We start from the raw sequence: 21,469 nt of genomic DNA, 5'->3' as shown, positions 1-21,469 counted from the left end.
GTGCACGAGACGACTCCATGTTTTTCTTTCAGTGTTTGAATGAACACAACGTCGCCCGGTTGGAATATTATCGCTATTTTACGAGAAAAATAGCATAAAAATGTATTTTAAACAGCGTTTGACATGCTTCGAAGTACGGTAATGGAATATTTCGATTTTTTTTGTCACGAAATGCGCCGGTGCGTCACCCTTCGTATAGTGACTTGAACGCACGAACAAAACGGAGCTAACTATGGATATAACTATGGATTATTTCGAACCAAAACAACATTTGTTGTTGAAGTAGAAGTCCTGGGAGTGCATTCTGACAAAGAACAGCAAAGGTAATCCAATTTTTCTTATAGTAAATCTGAGTTTGGTGAGGGCCAAACTTGGTGGGTGTCAAATTAGCTAGCCGTGATATGTACTCAGAATATTGCAAAATGTGCTTTCGCCGAAAAGCTATTTTAAAATCTGACACTGCGATTGCCGAAAGGAGTTCTGTATCTATAATTCTTAAAATAATTATGTTTTTTTGTGAACGTTTATCGTGAGTAATTTAGTAAATTCACCAGAAGTTTGCGGTGGGTATGCTAGTTCTGAACATCACATGCTAATGTAAAAAGCTGTTTTTTGATATAAATATGAACTTGATTGAACAAAACATGCATGTATTGTATAACATAATGTCCTAGGAGTGTCATCTGATGAAGATCATGAAAGGTTAGTGCTGCATTTAGCTGTGGTTTGGGTTTATGTGACATATATGCTTGCTTGGAAAATGGCTGTGTGATTATTTGTGTCTATGTACTCTCCTAACATAATCTAATGTTTTGCTTTCGCTGTAAACCCTTTTGGAAATCGGACAATGTGGTTCGATTCAGGAGAAGTGTATCTAAAAAATGCTGTAAAATAGTCCTATGTTTAAGAACTTTGAATTATGACATTTTGTGGTTTTAAATTTGGCACTTCCAGTGGGTCAGGAGTTTACATACACGAAGTTGACTGTGCCGTTAAACAGCTTGGAAAATTCCAGAAAATGATGTTATGGCTTTATAAGCTTCTGATAGGCTAATTGACATCATTTGAGTCAATTGGAGGTGTACATGTGGATGTATTTCAAAGGTCTACCTTCAAACTCAGTGCCTCTTTGCTTGACATCATGGGAAAAAAAAAAAAGAAATCAGCCAAGATATCAGAAAAAAAATTGTAGAACTCCACAAGTCTGGTTCATCCTTGGGAGCAATTTCCAAATGCCTGAAGGTACCACGTTCATCCATAGTATGCAAGTATAAACACCATGGGACCACGCAGCCGTCATACTGCTCAGGAAGGAGACGCGTTCTGTCTCCTAGAGATGAACGTACTTTGGTACGAAAAGTGCAAATCAATCCCAGAACAACAGCAAAGGACCTTGTGAAGATGCTGGAGGAAACAGGTACAAAAGTATCTATATCCACAGTAAAACAAGTCCAATATCGACATAACCTGAAAGGCCGCTCAGCAAGGGAGAAGCCACTGCTCCAAAACCACCATAAAAAAGCCATACTCCGGCTTGCAACTGCACATGGGGACAAAAATCGTACTATCTGGATAAATGTCCCCTGATCTGATGAAACAAAAATAGAACTGTTTGGCCATAATGACCATTGTTATGTTTGGAGGAAAAAGGTGTGGATATTTTGAAGCAACATCTCAAGACATCAATCAGGAAGTTAAAGCTTGGTCGCAAATGGGTCTTCCAAATGGACAATGACCCCAAGAATACTTGCACAGTTGTGGAAAAATGGCTTAAGGACAACAAAGTCAAGGTATTGGAGTGGCCATCACAAAGCCCTGACCTCAATCCTATAGAAAATTTGTGGGCAGAACTGAAAAAGCATGTGCGAGCAAGGAGACCTAGAAACCTGACTCAGTTACACCAGCTCTGTCAGGAGGAATGGGCCAAAATCCACCCAACTTATTGTGGGAAGCTTGTGGAAGGCTACCCGAAACATTTGACCCAAGTTAAACAATTTAAAGGCAATGCTACCAAATACGAATTGAGAGTATGTACACTTCTGTCCTACTGGGAATGTGATGAAAGAAATGAAAGCTGAAAAAAATCTACTATTATTCTGACATTTCACATTCTTAAAATAAGGTGGTGATCCTAACTAACCTAAGACAGGGAATTCTTACTAGGATTAAATGTCAGGAATTGTAAAAAACTGAGTTTAAATGTATTTGGCTAAAGTGTATGTAAACTTCTGACTACAATTGCACATTTGCATGTTTAACAAGTTCTGTAGATCAGACGTTAATGAAGCAATACAGACCACATTGAAGTGTCTGGAGTTTAGTTCTAGAGTCTTGTAAAGATAGGGGGTTGACTGGGACAGGCAATGTAACATCAATAATGTTTTTAGGAAAAGGTTTTTGTAAAACAAGCACCTTACATCAGATCATCTTGAAACTTTCTCTCTAAAGCTAACTTTCATCAAGGTTTTATATGGTCTATCGTTTCTCTCTTTTCATTGGCAGAATCCCTTTTCAGTGTTATGATATTCATAACATCCATATGCACCAGTCTATCTTCATGTCAAATAACAGAACTCTGCTGGTTGTCCTGGCAACAGATACCAGATCTATTTTATTTGTTCAAACTAAACTACAGCACTTACTTTGATGAGTCAAATCTGATCCTTTCTTCTCTTCTCCTCCTCCCACAGTTCCACTCAGCCCCGTTGTTTTCCTGCAGTCCACCAGCTGCACAGACAACCTCTTCATACCCAGCAGTAAGGTGCTACTGGGAGAGGCACGACACAGGGACTCCGGGAGGGAGGAAGGGCTAGCGTTGTCCTGGTAACCATAAAGAGGGGACACAGACACATATCATTATGGATGCTGATGCCACTGTTGTCATGAAGTGCTTTACAGAAACCCAGCCCAGACCCAGATAGAGCAAGCTGTATGCTAGACCAGACCAAGCTCTACCACCTGGTGTTCTGATCTGAAGAGACTCTTCTCTGACTCGTTAGCATCAGGATGTTGTTGAGGTTCCCCAAAGGATCCACGAAAATCACGTCTCTCTCCTGTGTGAACGTGAACAGCAAACAGACTGTAAACTTATGACCATCTATTGCAATCAAGAGGTATGAATATGTTAAAATGGCCACTTTCATCATGATTTTGTAAAATATTGTTTGTGTTGCAAATGTAAAGGGTCATTTCCACAAAATGGGTGCCTTTTACATCCCTTTGATATTTCATGTAGAAATAATGTACCAATTTTAAAAGCCTGTTATATTAGATGAGGTGAACTTTAATGTAGACCACATGAAGAATGAGAATTCAATACATCGAAGTCCCAAAAACATATGTACCAATGGCAGATTGCCCCTTAAACAATTCCTACAGTACTGAACAACATATTCAAGTGTAGAACGCCCCTTTAAAACAACACATTATTTCAAGAACTGCATAGTGCCCCTGTTTTTAACACAGTACTCACTGGTGGTAATCTGATCTTCAGACTCCACTCCTAAAACGTCTTCCTCTTTTATTGAGATAGCATGTGTAACCGATGTGAAATGGCTAGTTAGTTAGCGGTGGTGCGCGCTAATAGCGTTTCAATCGGTGACGTCACTCGCTCTGAGACTTGAAGTAGGGTTGCCCCTTGCGTTGCAAGGGCCGCGGCTTTTGTGGCGCGATGGGTAACGATGCTTCGTGGGTGTCAGTTGTTGATGTGTGCAAGGGTCCCTGGTTCGAGCTCAGGTTGGGGCGAAGAGAGGGACGGAACCTACACTGTTACACATGCTCTTCCTCTTTTACTCTAAAAGCTTCTTCCTCTTCTTTCAATGTTCTGGCATCTTTCTCCTTTTTGCTTCTGAAAGCTTCTACCTCCTCCTCTTCCATTTTGACAACCTCTTTCCCATCTTCCTCTTTCACTGTAATATCATCCTCTTCTTCCTCCTTTTTCATGCTGAAAGCTTCTTCCTCTCCTTTCACCAGAGCTTCTTTCTCCGTCGAGCTTAGTGAGCTTATGCTCCGGTCAATTAGCCTAGTGCATTAGCAATTTACCACATTTGCTAATTTAACATTTACGTTTAAATGAACTAGTAAACAGATTTATATTCAAAACACCAAGAATAAAATACACAAGATTGGTCTAAAGAGCTTCAATGTTTCGGTTTTATGTTCGCTAGCAAACCACCACGTTGGTTGAATCAGAAGCCTTTTGTCGCTGTTGAAGAAGCCTCCTGTCCCGTCCACTAGATTATACGTCACGCAAGAAGCATCACCTGAAAGACTCACATCTCCATCTGCTGACTGGAGTGGGTAACGCAGATTGGAAAAAATATTATTTACAATGTTTATTCTGGCAAGCAATGTTATGAGACGTAATTTAAAAACAACCAGATGTTATGTTTTCTCTTCCTTCTTACAGCCAATACTTTACTCCAGGGTTTACCTGCCCATTAGGTAGGATTAGGTGACAGATTAAAAAGTATTCGATTTTTGTCATAGATATTCTGAACCCCCAGCCTCCAAGTCGTCTAAATTAGCCTAAGTGATTTGTATTTTCCTTCAACTTTCTGAAGAGGAAACAGCCCGGAAATGCCCGTCTGAGTGCATTCGTCTACCACTATGTGTAGCTGTTAGCGATGATGCTAATGACAGCCATCTTCTGGTTGATGGAAAAGCTTTCCCAAAAAACCTTGTCAATTAAATGTTAACTACAAAGTAGTCTATGCCTACCTGACAGAATGATATCATGATTATTTGCAACAATCCAGTTGTGATTTGTTCAGCAAACTCTGCAATCACATGTGTGCTACAGAGACACCACTAACCAAGCAAGGCTCTTGCTGGTGCCACCTGCATTAAAGGTTATCTACACACAAAAATGAAAATGTATTAGATTTTTCTCAGACTTCAAAAGTAGTCTCCTGATGTTGTTTTAAGTATTGTTGTGGACTTAGAACATCCAATGTTGTTGTTTTTCTAATAACAGTGTGATTTAGAGAGCAAAAACAGAAAAACAGGGACAAATCAGAAACCTGGAAAACTAAACTAAGAAAATGGAATTAAAGAAAAAAACAGAATTGATAGCGATGTTATATATAGATAGAGATGTTATAGGGCCCTAAATAACCTATACATTTTCTCTCATTACTGGATTGTCTAGGGATAGTGTAGAGTAACAGCTGTAGCCTGAAGTGACCTTTAACCTCCCTGCTCCTCAATACGTCTTCCACTGGATCAAAGCTTCAGCCAAGTAGGATACATGATCGTGGCAACACATGGAGTAGGGTTGGATATAGTCATGGTAGGATACATTGAGCGGTAAGATGTTCTTTACGATTCAGCCATCAGATTTGCCACCAATGCTCCTTATTGGACACCTCACAGCACTCTATAGTCCTCTGTAAACTGATTATCTCCATCTCTTCATTCAAAGACTCAATCACGGACACGCTTACTGACAGTTGTGGCTGCTTCGCGTGATGTATTGTTGACTCTACCTTCTTGCCTTTGTGCTCTTGTCTGTGCCCAATAATGTTTATACCATGTTGTGCCGCTACCATGTTGTGTTGCTGCCATGTGGTGTTGCTACCATGTTGTTGTTATGTGGTGCTGCTACCATGTTGTTGTCATGTGGTGTTGCTACCATGTTTGTTATTATGTTGTGTTACTACCATGTTGTTGTTATGTGGTGCTGCTACCATGTTGTTGTTATGTGGTGTTGCTACCATGTTGTTGTCATGTGGTGTTGCTACCATGTTGTGTTACTACCATGTTGTTGTTGCTACCATGTTGTTGTCATGTGGTGTTGCTACCATGTTGTGTTACTACCATGTTGTTGTTGCTACCATGTTGTTGTTATGTGGTGTTGCTACCATGTTGTTGTTATGTGGTGCTGATACCATGTTGTTGTCATGTGGTGTTGCTACCATGTTGTTGTCATGTGGTGTTGCTACCATGTTGTGTTACTACCATGTTGTTGTTGCTACCATGTTGTTTTCATGTGGTGTTGCTACATGTAATAATAACATGTGTGATTTATATAAAGTTCTTTAGTAATAAAACATTAGTGACATAATTTAGTATGTAATATTACATAGTAAACTTTAATAATTGTAACATGTATGTTTAAATGTCTGGACTAAATTTTTGAATAAAATAAAAGCTTTGAAAGAAAATGTAATTTCCTTTCAATGAATTACATTTTTCTCTCTCTTTCTCCCCCTTTATCTATCGCTCCCCTTCTGTCTCTCCCCTTTGCTGGGAATGTTAAAGGTCAAGAAGTTCTGAAATTAGGGGGGCCCTTGCACACAGGGGAACTATATGTACACAAAATAATTAACAACCTGGACCCCCAGGTGTCTTTGAAAGCATATGTTTTACTAACGACCTAAACACATAATTTTTACCCTTTTAAAAATAGTTATAGGGGAGATGTCCGGGGGATGTCTCAGTCTTTGAAAGGGTCATTGTAATATTTAAGATGTCCCCTTTACTGATGACCTAAACAGATACATTTTACCCCCCATAAAAGTGTCCGAGCGATATCTCAGTCAACCCCCCCCCCAAAAAAGCCCCAGAGGCCTCACACCATCCTCTTTGAAAGGTTCATTGTACTCTAACTATGCTTCCTTTACTGACGACCTAAACAGATCACTTTTACCCTTAAAAATAGTTGTCAGCTATCCAGATTTAATGGTCAGGAGGTTGGGAACCTAGGGGGGCCCTTGCAGACATGTTGTGTTTAGGTACACATACATTTTCTGTTTATGAAGGAATAAATGATTGAGAAGATATAGAGCACAAAACAAAATAAAAGATAACTGTATTGTTAACGATGTGTCCTTTACTAATGACTTAAACAGATCATTTTACCCCATGAATAACCTTTTACTGCAGGGGGCTAAATCAGATCATTTTACCCCATGAATAACCTTTTACTGCAGGGGGCTAAATCAGATCATTTTACCCCATGAATAACCTTTTACTGCAGGGGGCTAAATCAGATCATTTTACCCCATGAATAACCTTTTACTGCAGGGGGCTAAATCAGATAATTTTACCCCATGAATAACCTTTTACTGCAGGGGGCTAAATCATATCATTTTACCCCATGAATAACCTTTTACTACAGGGGGCTAAATCAGATCATTTTACCCCATGAATAACCTTTTACTGCAGGGGGCTAAAACAGGGGCCTTCATTGCTGCAGAAAAGTTTTACCCTTCCCCAGATCTGTGCCTCAACACAATTCTGTCTAGGAGCTCTACGGACAATTCCTTCCACCTCATGGCTAGGTTTTTGCTCTGACATGCACTGTCAACTGTGGGACCTTATATAGACAGGTATGTGCCTTTCCAAATCCTGTCCAATCAATTGAATTTACCACAGGTGGACTCCAATCTAGTTGTAGAAACATCTCAAGGATGATCAATGGAAACAGGACGCACCTGAGCTCAATTACGAGTCTCATAGCAAAGGGTCTGAATACTTATGTCATTTCTTTTTTTGTGTGTGTTTAATTAATGTGCAAAAATGTATAAAAACTTGTTTTCGCTTTGTCATCATGTGGTATTGTGTGTAGATTACTGAGGAAATTGTTTTATTTAATCCATTTTAGAATAAGGCTGTAACATAACAAAATGTGAAAAAGGTTTAGGGGTCTGAATACTTTCCAAAGAAACTAAGTGATTGAGGAGAGAGCATCATTGCTATATTCTAATTAAAATCATTGACCCATAAGAGAACACACGACCAAAGCAATGCATGACCCATATAGAATTAAAACAACATTCATCTTAATGAGAAATATAATCGAATAAACAAATGTTTGCATAACCAAAGACATGAAAACTGGTTGGAACATTGTATTTAGCTAGGATTTCATAAGGCCAGGAAGGTTACTGAGAATAACAATAGACAATAGTAAATGTTACTAGTTTAGGGATGAAGATAGTGAAGGTTCATCAATGTTAAAGATGTTTTTTAATTTGACGTGGAAAGAACGTTTATTCAACCAGTGGGAGGCTTGTAAATGCCCCCAGGAAAGTGGAACGAGGAACTCTTCATTGAGACAATGATGAAACAGCAATCCGTGGGAGAGTTGTGGTGGATATTATAAAATAAGGATCTGCTGGAGTCCAAGTCAAACCAAGACTCTTTATTTCTGAGCTCAGAGAGAATAACAGTTTGGTATTTTATTAGGATCCCCATTAGCTGTTGCAAAAGCAGCAGCTACTCTTCCTGGGGTCCACACAAAACATGACACATAATACAGCACATCAATAGACAAGAACAGCTCAAGGACAGAACTACATACATTTTGTAAAAGGCACAAGTAGCCTACATATCAATGCATACACACAAACTACCTAGGTCAAATAGGGGAGAGGGGTTGTGCCGTGAGGCATTGCTTTATCTGTTTTTTTAAACCAGGTTTGCTGTTTATTTAAGCAATATGAGATGGAAGTAAGTTCCATGCAATAAGGGCCCTATATAATACTGTACGCTTTCTTGAATTTGTTCTGGAAACTTGGGGACTGTGAAAAGACCCCCGGTGGCATGTCTGGTGGGATAAGTGTGTGTGTCAGAGCTGTGTGTAAGTTGACTTGTAAGAACTTTGATGATATCTGTACATTATAGGAACACCAGTGATGACAAAAGTACAATGATTCATGTTTTGCTTTAGCTTGAGATTAAGAATCAGTGGTAGACACCTTGCAAGTGCATGAAAAGGTCAACTGTACAAAGTCAGATGTCTGTGTGTTGAAACTATATTTTAGGTAACAGATGGATAAAGGGAACTAAGAGTTCCTGTTGATACTATGTTCCAGTCTTACTTCCAGTCTTACATGATATCAATAAGGGGAAGAGTGATGGGAAACTAACTGCCAATAACGCAATAAGCTGAACTCCACCTAGCAGAGACATCTTTGTATTAGGAACTATTAATTATGAGCTTATATGGCAAGGGACATCACCCTGGGCGGGGTGAAGTAGGGGATAAAACGGAAAACACCATCTTTTGAACTGAGTGTCTTGCTTGCAAATTGCTGTAAGTGTTTTCTCCGGATTGCAATCCTTATTAAACAAACTAACCTCTGATCAAATAAGTTTTCCTGTGGTCTCTTGTGTGCATATAGGGCAGAATTCCCTTATAGACTATGCAAACAATTTGGGATTTTCAACACATTCATGTTTCTTATAAAAAGAAGTGATGCAGTCAGTCTCTCCTCAACTCTTAGCCAAGGGTGGCATGCATAGTATTTATTTCAGCCCTCTGATTACAATTAAGAGCAAAACGTGCCGCTCTGTTCTGGGCCAGCTGCAGCTTAACTAGGTCTTTCCTTGCAGCACTGGACCACATGACTGGACAATAATCAAGATTAGACAAACTAGAGCCTGTAGAACTTTTTGGAGTGTGGTGTCAAAAAAGCAGAGCATCTCTTTGTTGCGGCTAGACCTCTCCCCATCTTTACAACCATTGAATCTATATGTTTTGACCATGACAGTTTACAATCTAAGGTAATGCCAAGTAATTTAGTCTCCTCAACTTGTTCAACAGCCACACAATTCATTACCAGATTCAGCGGAGGTCTATAACTTAAGGAATGATTTGTACCAAATACAATGCTCTTAGTTTTAGAGATGTTCAGGACCAGTTTATTACTGGCCACCCATTCCAAAACAGACTGCAATTCTTTTTTAAGGGTTTCAGTGACTTCATTAGCTGTGGTTGCTGATGTGTATATGGTTGAATCATCAGCATACATGGACACACATGCTTTGTTTAATGCCAGTGGTAAAAATGGAAAAGAGTAGAGGGCCTAGAGAGTTGCCCTGCAGTACATCACACTTTACATGTTTGACATTAGAGAAGATTCCATTAAAAACGACTGAGTTCTAGTAGATAGATAGCTCTGAATCCACAATATGGCAGAGGTTGAAAAGCCACAGCACATACGTTATTTCAACAGGTTATGGTCAATAATATCACAGACTGCACTGAAATCTAACAGTACAGTTCCCACAATCTTCTTATTATCAATTTCTCTCAACCAATCATCAGTCATTTGTGTCAGTGCAGTACATGTTGAGTGCCCTTCTCTATAAGCATGCTGAAAGTCTGTTGTTAATTTGTTTACAGAGAAATAGCATTGTATTTGGTCAAACACAATTTTTCCAACAGTTGGCTAAGAGCTGGCAGCAAGCTTATAGGTCTGCTGTTAGAACAAGTAAAGGCCGCTTTACCACTCTTGGGTAGTGGAATTACTTCGGGTTCCCTCCAGGCCTGAGGACAAAGACATTCCTCCAGGCTCAGATTAAAAATATGACAGATAGGAGTGGCTATAGAGTCAGCTACTGTCCTCAGTAGCTTTCCATCTAAGTTGTCAATAACAGGTTTGTCATTATTGTTCGATAACAATTTTTCCACCTCTCCCACACTAACTTTACAAAATTCAATACTTGCACTGCTTTTCTTTCATTTTGTATTTTAACAATTTTTTTCCCCCATCATTCCTTACATCATTGATCTAGGATTCAAAATAAAGTTTATACTTTTGTTGAGTTTGGTGACATAATTTCTCAATTTACAGTACGTAAGCCAGCCAGATGTGCAGCCAGACTTATTAGCCACTCCTTTTGCCCCATCTACTTCAACCATACAGATTTTAAATTCCTCATCAATCCATGGAGCCTTAACAGTTCTAACAGTCAGTTTCTTAACAGGTACAGGTTTATCAATAATTGGAAGTAGCAATTTCATATGGTAAAAACAGGTAAACACATTATCAGTCAACAACATAAGACAACGGGAGCACTGTGTATGTTCTCTGATGAATTTTAAGTCAATGTGGATAAGTAATTATTAAGTAATTATTCTCTCTCCTGTGTGGATTCTCTCATGACGTTTAAGTGACTTATGAGTAATATGTTTTCCCACAGTCTGAGCTATTGTAAGCATTCTCCTCTGTGTGCAGTCTCATGTGTTCTTTCAGGCTTACTAAATGGGCAAATGCTTTCAACACTGGGAGGAGTGGTAAGGCTTCTCCCGTGTGTGTATTTTCTCATGCCGTTTCAGCTTCCGTGACTGGTTGAAACACTTTCCACACTGGGAGCAGTGGTAAGGCTTCTCCCCTGTGTGTATTCTTTCATGTTGTTTCAGGTTCCCTAAATCGTTAAAACTCTTTCCACACTGGGAGCAGTGGTAAGGATTCTCACCTGTGTGTATTCTCTCATGTCTTTTCAGGTTCCCTAAATGGTTAAAACTCTTGCCACACTGGGAGCAGTAGTAAGGCCTCTCCCCTGTGTGTATTCTTTCATGTTTTTTCATGTACCATAAATCGTTAAAACACTTGCCACACTGGGAGCAGTGGTAGGGCTTCTCCCCTGTGTGTATTATCTCATGTTGTTTCAGGGTCCCTAACAGGTTAAAACACTTGCCACACTGGGAGCAATGGAAAGGCTTCTCCCCTGTGTGCATACGCTCATGAGCTTTCATGTTTCCAAAGTGACTAAAACTCTTTCCACATTGGGAGCAGCGGTGTCGACTTGCTGGTTTGGATGTCTTTGGTTCGTCCAAGTTTGGTTTTCCTCCTGCCAAAGACAGTGTTTATTTTAAGACAGACCAGAATGAAATCTCCACATGATAAAACTGCCTTGCTATGAGGTTTAACCTCTCTAGGGTCGGCGGGACGAAATCGTCCCACCTACGTAACAGCCAGTGGAATCCTGTGGCGCGTTATTCAAATACCTTAGAAATGCTATTACTTCAATTTCTCAAACATATGACTATTTTACACCATTTTAAAGACAAGACTCTCGTTAATCTAACCACACTGTCCGATTTCAAAAAGGCTTTACAACGAAAGCAAAACATTAGATTATGTCAGCAGAGTACACAGCCAGAAATAATCAGACACCCATTTTTCAAGCTAGCATATAATGTCACAAAAACCCAGAAGACAGCTAAATGCAGCACTAACCTTTGATGATCTTCATCAGATGACACACCTAGGACATTATGTTACACAATACATGCATGTTTTGTTCAATCAAGTTCATATTTATATCAAAAAACAGCATTTTACATTAACATGTGACGTTCACAACTAGCATACCCCCGCAAACTTCCGGTGAATTTACAAAAAATGTACTAAATTACTCACGATAAACGTTCACAAAAAGCATAACAATTATTTTAAGAATTATAGATACAGAACTCCTCTATGCACTCGATATGTCCGATTTTAAAATAGCTTTTCGGTGAAAGCACATTTTGCAATATTGTCAGTAGATAGCCCGGCATCACAGGGCTAGCTATTTAGGCACCCAGCAAGTTTAGCACTCACCAAAGTCAGATTTACTATAAGAAAAATGTTATTACCTTTGGTGTTCTTCGTCAGAATGCACTCCCAGGACTTCTACTTCAATAACAAATGTTGGTTTGGTCCCAAATAATCCATAGTTATATCCAAACAGCGGTGTTTTGTTCGTGCGTTCAAGACACTATCCGAAAGGGTAAAGAAGGGTGACGAGCACGGCGCATTTCGTGACAAAAATTTTTGAAATATTCCATTACCGTACTTCGAAGCATGTCAACCGCTGTTTAAAAACAATTTTTATGCCATTTTTCTCGTAAAAAAGTGATAATATTCCGACCGGGAATCTGCGTTTAGGTAAAAAGAGGAAAGAAAATAAAGCACGGGGTCGACTCGTGCACGCGCCTAAGCCCATTGTCCTCTGATCGGCCACTTGCCAAAAGCGTAAATGTGTTTCAGCCTGGGGCTGCCTCGATATCATTCAGCTTTTTCCCGGGCTCTGAGAGCCTATGGGAGCCGTAGGAAGTGTCACATTACAGCAAAGATCCTCAGTCTTCAATAAAAAGAGCCAAGATGAACAACAACTTGTCAGACAGGCCACTTCCTGTTCAGAATCTTCTCAGGTTTTTGCCTGCCATATGAGTTCTGTTATACTCACAGACACCATTCAAACAGTTTTAGAAACTTTAGGGTGTCTTCTATCCAAAGCCAATAATGATATGCATATTCTAGTTACTGGGCAGGAGTAGTAACCAGATTAAATCGGGTACGTTTTTTATCCGGCCGTGTCAATACTGCCCCCTACCCCCAACAGGTTAAAGCAAATCAGATCCCTCAATAACCTGAGGCCAGCTTTCAAACGTTTCATCATTTAAAACAATCTTTGTGTGATTTTAAAACAAATGTTGTAGAGCATCCTGGTAATTACTGATATGTTTACGTTACTTATTTTTATTTCTGTTTTATAAGTCCAAACACTAGACAGTTCTATGACACTCAAGACACAGACGTCGCTGGATTCCTATCAAGCCGGTGGTTGTAAATATATAACCTTCATAGCTGTATGATACAGAATGTGACCTACAAACTTCCTTAACCTCACTAGGGTAGGGGGCACTATTTTCACCTCCGGATGAAAAGCGTGCCCAAAATAAACTGCCTGCTACTCAGGCCCAGAAGCTAGGATATGCATATAATAGATTAGTATATTTGGATAGAAAACACTCCAAAGTTTCTAAAACTGTTAAAATAATGTCTGTGAGTATAACAGAACTGAAATGGCAGGCGAAAACCTGAGGAAAATCCTTCCAGGAAGTGCCATTATTTTGAAATGGCTGTTTTCCAATGAAAGCCCATCCACCATTTAAAGGGATAGGACCCAGATTCCATTCCCTATGGCTTCCACTAGTTGTGAACAGTCTTAAGACATTGTTTCAGGCTTTTATTCTGAAAAATGAGGGAGAATGACAACTTTGAGTGAGTGGATAGTGAGATGTACCCAGAGCTGTTTACTGCGCATTACCGAGAGCGTGCCTTTCTTGTTTTTCTTTTATATTGACGACGCTATTGTCTGGTTGAAATATTATTGATTATTTAGGCTAAAAACAACCTGAGGATTGATTATAAACATCGTTTGACATGTTTCTACGAACTTAACGGATACAATTTTTAATTTGCGTCTGCCTATTGTGACCGCATTTGAGCCATTGGATTACTGAACAAAACGAGCCAACAAAATTGAGGTTTTTGGATATAAAGAGGGACTTTATCGAACAAAACAAATATTTGTGTAACTGGAAGACTAGATGTCACCAGTCTTTAGAAAGTGGTTTGAGTCTTCTACTGTGAGAACTGAACGAACAAGAGCCTTGGAACGGTGGTGGCCGATTAGACTCTGGCGCGCGAGTTCATGTTGGGTAGTCTCGTTCCAATACGTTTTAAAAGAGAATGCAATCGTCCGCCTTGAATATTATTCATGTTCTGGTTAAAAAAGGCACTAATGATTTATGCTATACAACGTTTGACATGTTTGAACGAACGTAAATATTTTTTTCCCCTCGTTTATGAAGAGAAGTCCAGCGGGCATAGATCATGTGCTAACAACACGGAGCTTTTTGGACATAAATTATGAGCTTTTTCGAACAAAACTACATTTGTTATGTACCTGGGATTCCTGGAAGTGACATCTGATGAAGAGAATCAAAGGTAATGGATTATTTACATAGTATTTTCGATTTTAGAGCTCTCCAACATGGCGGTTAGTCTGAATCGCAAAGCGTATTTTTCTGGGCGCAGTGCTCAGATTATTGCAAAGTGTGATTTCCCAGTAAGGTTATTTTTAAATCTGGCAATCCGGTTGCGTTCAAGAGATGTAAATCTATAATTCTTTGAATGACAATATAATATTTTACCAATGTTTTCGAATAGTAATTATTTAATTTGTGCTGATTGACTGGCGGTTATTGGAGGGAAACGATTTCCTCAACATCAACGCCATAGTAAAACGCTGTTTTTGGATATAAATATGAACTTGATAGAACAAAAAATCCATGTATTGTCTAATATAATGTCCTAGGAGTGTCATCTGATGGAGATTGTCAAAGGTTAGTGCATAATTTTAGCTGGTTTTCTGCTTTTGGTGACGCCTGTCTTTGAATTGACAAAACATTACACACAGCTATTGTCAATGTACTCTCCTAACATAATCTAACTTTATGCTTTCGCCGTAAAGCCTTTTTGAAATCGGACAACGTGGTTAGATTAAGGAGATGTTTATCTTTCAAAGGGTGTAAGATAGTTGTATGTTTGAGAAATTTGAATTATGACATTTAATTGTTGTCAAATTTGGCGCTCTTGATATTTCACCTGTTGTTGATAGGGTGTACCAGGGGTGGGACGCTTTTTTGGTTACACTATGATTCCATAAGTGTTATTTCATAGTTTTGATGTCTTCACTATTATTCTACAATGTAGAAAATAGTAAAAATAAAGAAAAACCCTTGAATGAGTAGTTGTGTCCTAACTTTTGACTGGTACTGTATATGGTCGATTCCGTGGGAAAGTCAACCTGAACATGTGTAACGGAGGTAAGAACGTGCCGTAAGCTCACTCCACAGCTAGCTTGAAACATCACAGATGGAGCTATCCAACTGGTACCTTTTGTATAGCTCAATCGGAACATTGTCAAGGAGAGCAGTCACGCATGTTGAGAAGCAGATGATCACTAGTTTCAGCCAAGTATGGGTACAGTGGAGGAAGCTAAACTGTAAGCAGCACACTGATGTCATTTACATGAACAAAAAAAGTTTGTCATTTCCAAATGAAACAATGCTCTTTAAAGTCTATATGTTGGAGTTTATTTGACCTGTTAAAGTAGATTTCACAGCTTTTAGAAAAGGCTTGTTTAAAAAAAGATACATACAGTTGAAGTCGGGAGATCACATACACTTATGTTGGAGTCATTAAAACTTGTTTTTCAACCACTCCACAAATGTCTTATTTTACTTATAATTCACTGTATGACAATTCCAGTGGGTCAGGAGTTTACATACACTAAGTTGACTGTGCCTTTAAATAGCTTGGAAAATTCCAGAAAATTATGTTATGGCTTTAGAAGCTTCTGATAGGCTAATTGACATCATTTGAGTCAATTGGAGGTGTACCTGTGGATGTATTTCAAAGGTCTACCTTCAAACTCAGTGCCTCTTTGCATCATGGAAAAATCAAAATAAATCAGCCAAGACATCAGAAAAAAAATTGTAAACCCCCACAAGTCTGGTTCATCCTTGGGAGAAATTTCCAAATGCCTGAAGGTACCACGTTCATCAATAGTATGCAAGTATAAACACCATGGGACCACGCAGCCGTCATACCACTCAGGAAGGAGACGTGTTCTGTCTCCTAGAGATGAACGTACTTTGGTACGAAAAGTGCAAATCAATCCCAGAACAACAGCAAAGGACCTTGTGAAGATGCTGGAGGAAACAGGTACAAAAGTATCTATATCCACAGTAAAACAAGTCCTATATCGACATCACCTGAAAGGCCGCTCAGCAAGGAAGAAGCCACTGCTCCAAAACCGCCATAAAAAAGCCAGACTCCGGTTTGTAACTGCACATGGGGACAAAAATCGAACTTTTTGGAGAAATGTCCTCTGGTCTGATGAAACAAAAACAGAAGTGTTAGGCCATAATGACCATTGTTATGTTTGGAGGAAAAAGGGGGAGGCCTGGGAGCCGAAGAACACCATCCCAACCCTGAAGCACGGGGGTGGCAGCATCATGTTGTGGGGGAGCTTTGCTGCAGGAGGGACTGGTGCACTTCACAAAACATATGGTATCATGAGGGAGGAAAATGATGTGGATATATTGAAGAAACATCTCAAGACATCAGTCTGGAAGTTAAAGCTTGGTCACAAAAGGGTCTTCCAAATGGACAACGACCCCAAGAATACTTGCACAGTTGTGGAAAAATGGCTTAAGGACAATAAAGTCAAGGTATTGGAGTGGCCATCACAAAGCCCTGACCTCAATCCGATAGAAAATTGTGGGCAGAACTGAAAAAGCATGTGCGAGCAAGGAGACCTAGAAACCTGACTCAGTTACACCAGCTCTGTCAGGAGGAATGGGCCAAAATCCACCCAACTTATTGTGGGAAGCTTGTGGAAAGCTACCCGAAACAATTTAAAGGCAATGCTACCAAATACAAATTGAGTGTTGAGTGTATGTAAATTGAGTGTATGTAAACTTCTGATCCACTGATCCAATGTGATGAAAGAAATAAAAGCTGAAATAAATCTCTCTCTCTACTATTGTTCTGACATTTCACATTCTTAAAATAAGGTGGTGATCCTAACTAACCTAAGACAGGGAATTCTTACTAGGATTAAAATAAAGGAATTGTGAAAAACTGAGTTTAAATGTATTTGGCTAAGGTGTATGTAAACTTCCGACTACAACTGTACATTTGCATGTTTAACAAGTTCTGTAGATCAGACGTTAATGAAGCAATACAGACCACATTGAAGTGTCTGGAGTTTTGTCTGCCTCTTCAAGAGACTTGTAAAGATAGGGGGTTGACTGGGACAGGCAATGTAACATCCATAATGTTTTGAGAAAATGTTTTTGTAAAACATGCACCTTACATCAGATCATCTTGAAACTTTCTCTCTAAAGCTAACTTTCATCAAGGTTTTATATGGTCTATTGGTTTCTCTCTTTTCATTGGCAGAATCCTTTTTCAGTGTTATGATATTCATAATATCCATATCCACCAGTCTATCTTCATGTCAACTAACATAACTCTGCTGGTTGTCCTGGTAACAGATACCAGTGGGCAGATCTATTTTATTTGTTCAAACTAAACTACAGCACTTACTTTGATGAGTCAAATCTGATCCTTTCTTCTCTTCTCCTCCTCTCACAGGTCCACTCAGCCCCGTTGTTTTCCTGCAGCCCACCAGCAGCACAGACAACCTCTTCATACCCAGCAGTAAGGTGGAAGGGGGCAGGCTAACATTCTCCTGGTAACCATAAAGAGGGGACACAGACACATATCATTATGGATGCTAATGTCACTGTTGTCATGAAGTGCTTTACAGAAACCCAGCCCAGACCCTGATAGAGCAAGCTGTATGCTAGACCAGACCAAGCTGTACCATCTGGTGTTCTGATCGGGAGAGACTCTTCTCTGACTCGTCAGCATCAGGATGTTGTTGAGGCTCCCCAAAGGATCCACGATAGTCATGTCTCTCTCCTGTGTGAACAAGGACATCAAACAGACGGTAAACTTATGACCGTCTATTGCAATCAAGAGGCATGAATGTCTAAAATGGCCACTTTCATCATGGTTTTGTAAAATATTGTTTGTGTTGCAAATGTAAAGGGTCATTTCCACAAAATGGGTGCCATACGTCCCTTTGATATTTTAAGTAGAAATTATGCACCAATTTTAAAAGCCTGTTATATTAGATGAGGTGAACTTTAATGAAGACCACAGAGAATGAGAATTCAATACACCGTAGTCCCAAAAACATATGTACCAATGGCAGATTGCCCCTTAAACAATTCCTACAGTACTGAACAACATATTCAAGTGTAGAACTGAAGTAGAATGCCCCTTTAAAACAATACATTATTTCAAGAACTGCATAGTGCCCCTGTTTTTAAGACAGTACTCACTGGTTGTAAAACCGATCTTCAGCCTCCTCCTCCATTTTCACTCCCAAAACGTCGTCTTCCTCCTCTTTTATTGAGATAACCTCCTCTTCCTCTTTTACTCCAAAAGGTTCATCCTCTTCTTTCACTACATTTTCTTCTTTCAATGTTATGGCATCTTCTTCCTTTTTGATTCTGAAAGCTTCTACCTCCTCCTCTTCCACTCTGACAACCTCTTTCCCATCTTCCCCTTTCACTGTAATATCATCCTCTTCTTCTTTCAATGTGATAGTCTCCTCTTCCTTCTTTTTCATCCTGAAAGCTTCTTCCTCTCCTTTCACCAGAGCTTCTTTCTCCGTCGAGCTTAGTGAGCTCATGCTCCGGTCGATTAGCCTAGTGCATTAGCAATTTACCAAATTTGCTAATTTAACAAGCAAATTACTTTAAATGAACTAGTAAACAGATTTATATTCAAAACACTAAGAGTAAAATACACAAGATTGGTCTAAAGAGCTTAAATGTTTCGGTTTTATGTTCGCTAGCAAACCACCACGTTGGTTGAATCAGAAGCCTTTTGTCGCTGTTGAAGAAGCCTCCAGTTCCGTCCACTAGATTATACGTCACGCAAGAAGCATCACCTGAAAGACTCACATCGCCATCTGCTGACTGGAGTGGGTAACGGAGATTGGAAAAATATTAATTACAATGTTTATTCTGGCAAGCAATGTCATAACTAGTCATTTAAAAACAACCAGATGTTATGTTTTCTCTTACTTCTTACAGCCAATACTTTACTCCAGGGCTGGCCTGCCCATTAGGCAGGATTAGGTGACAGGTTAAAGAGTATTCGATTTTTGTCATAGATATTCTGAACCCCCAGCCTGCAAGTCGTCTAAATTAGCCTAAGTGATTTGTATTTTCCTTCAACTTTCTGAAGAGGAAACAGCCCGGAAATGCCCCTTTCTGAGTGCATTTGTCTACCACTATGTGTAGCTGTTAGCGATGATGCTAATGACAACCATCTTCTGGTTGATAGAAAAGCTTTCCCAAAAAAACTTGTCAATTAAATGTTAACTACAAAGTTGTCTTTGCCTACCTGACAGAATGATATCATGATTATTTGCATTAATCCAGTTGTGATTTGTTCAGCAAGCTCTGCAATCACATGTGTGCTACAGAGACACCACTAACCAAGCAAGGCTCTTGCTGGTGCCGCGTGAATTAAAGGGAATCTACACCCAAATATGAAAATGTCTTCAATTTTTGTCAGACTTCAAAAGTGGTCTCCTGTTGTGGTATAACCTTTCTGGCGCAGGCGTCCCGCCAGCGACCTCGACAACATCCGGTGAAATTGCAGAGCGCCAAATTCAAAATACAATAAACGCAATATTAAACATTCATGATAATACAAGTGTCATACATGATTCTTTAGCTTAGAATCTTGGCAATCTAACCACATTGTCGGATTTCAGAAAGGCTTTAAGGCGAAAGCACAGCATTCGATTATCTGAGGTCAGCGCCCCACAACAGCATATTATCCAAAAGGCACAGGCGTCACAAAATCCCAAATAGCGATAAAATAAGTCAGTTACCTTTGAAGATCTTCCTCTGATCGCAATCACAAGGGTCCCAGGAACACAATGAATGGCCGTTTTGTTCGATAACGTCCTTCTTTATATCCCAAATAGTCCATTTAGTAGGCGTCATTGAGTTCAGTAATCCACCTGTTCAGAATGCAGACGTAGGAGTTCCAAAAAAATGGATATGATAGAGATGTTATAAACCTGGAAAAACTAAACGGAGAAAACAGAATTAGAGAAAAAAAAGAAATTGGAGAAAAAAACTGAATTAGAGAAAACAACAGAATTAGGTAAAAAAAAAGAAAACGGAGTTGATAGGGCCCTAAATAACCTATACATTATCTCTCATTACTGGATAATCTAGGGATGGTGTAGAGTAACAGCTGTATCCTGAAGTGACCTTTAACCTCCCTACTCCTCAATAGTTCTTCCACTGGATCAAAGCCATGTAGTCTATGATTTTGTTTTGGTGCTCATTTTCCTAGTTGACACACTACCTTTTCATCGAGGTCTATGTATGTGATAGTACATGATAGTGGCAACACATGGAGTAGGGTTGGATATAGTCATAGTAGGATACATTGAGCGGCAAGATGTTCTTTACGATTCGGCCATCAGATTTGCCACCAATGCTCCTCACTGCACTCTATACTCCTCTGTAAACTGGTTATCTCTGTATACCAGTTGCAAGACCCACTGGTTTAAAACCTGTTTGGGATAGGAGGCAGCATTGGGAAGTTTGGATGAAAAGCGTGCCCAGAGTAAACTGCCTGTTACTCAGGCCCAGAAGCTAGGATATGCATATAATGTGTAGATGTGGCTAGAAAACACTCTTAAGTTTCCAAAACTGTTAAAATTATGTCTGTGAGTATAACAGAACTCATATGGCAGGCGAAAACCTGAGAAAAATCCAACCAGGAAGTTGAAAATTAGAATTTTGTAGTTTTCAAGGGATTGTCTATCCAATATCCTGTGTCTGTGGGGTGAAATTGCACTTCCTAAGGCTTCCAGTAGATGTCAACAGTCTTTAGAAGTTGTTTCAGGCTTGTATTGTGAAAAGGGGTCGAATAAGACCACAAATAGGAAGTGGCTCAGATGAAACCAATGATTTGTTGTTTGCTCGGTCCCGCGGGCTCGCCGGGCGTTCTTTTTCCTCTGTAATGAAAACGGTATTGTCCGGTTGTATTATTATTGAATATTTATGATAAAAGGATCCTAAGGATTGATTGTAAACATCGTTTGACATGTTTCTACAAACTTTAACCTCTATGTGCTAGTCAACAGCCAGTGTAATCCCGTGGCGCATTATTCAAATTCCTCAAAAATGCAAAAACTTCAATTTTTCAAACATATGACTATTTTACACCATTTTAAAGATAAGACTCTCGTTAATCTAACCACACTGTCCGATTTCAAAAAGGCTTTA

At 39.5% G+C, this 21,469-nt stretch overlaps 1 protein-coding gene across 1 annotated transcript; it reads right to left on the bottom strand.

The window, feature by feature from the left end:
* Window positions 1-8,131: 8,131 nt before the first annotated feature.
* LOC145850390 (uncharacterized) lies at window positions 8,132-18,395 on the bottom strand. Its single transcript, XM_082969511.1, has 4 exons — window positions 18,386-18,395; window positions 17,965-18,062; window positions 17,685-17,829; window positions 8,132-11,583 (listed from the first exon to the last, which is right to left on the bottom strand). Exons 1-4 carry the CDS (start codon window positions 18,393-18,395, stop codon window positions 11,009-11,011), a joined length of 828 nt encoding a protein of 275 aa, XP_082825637.1. The 3' UTR covers window positions 8,132-11,008.
* Window positions 18,396-21,469: the final 3,074 nt, after the last annotated feature.

Source organism: Salmo salar, chromosome 02 (assembly GCF_965601325.2).
Source record: "Salmo salar chromosome 02, fSalSal1, whole genome shotgun sequence".
In the NCBI taxonomy this organism is placed as follows: Eukaryota; Metazoa; Chordata; class Actinopteri; order Salmoniformes; family Salmonidae; genus Salmo; species Salmo salar.
This window is presented reverse-complemented; position numbering and strand designations above follow the sequence as displayed.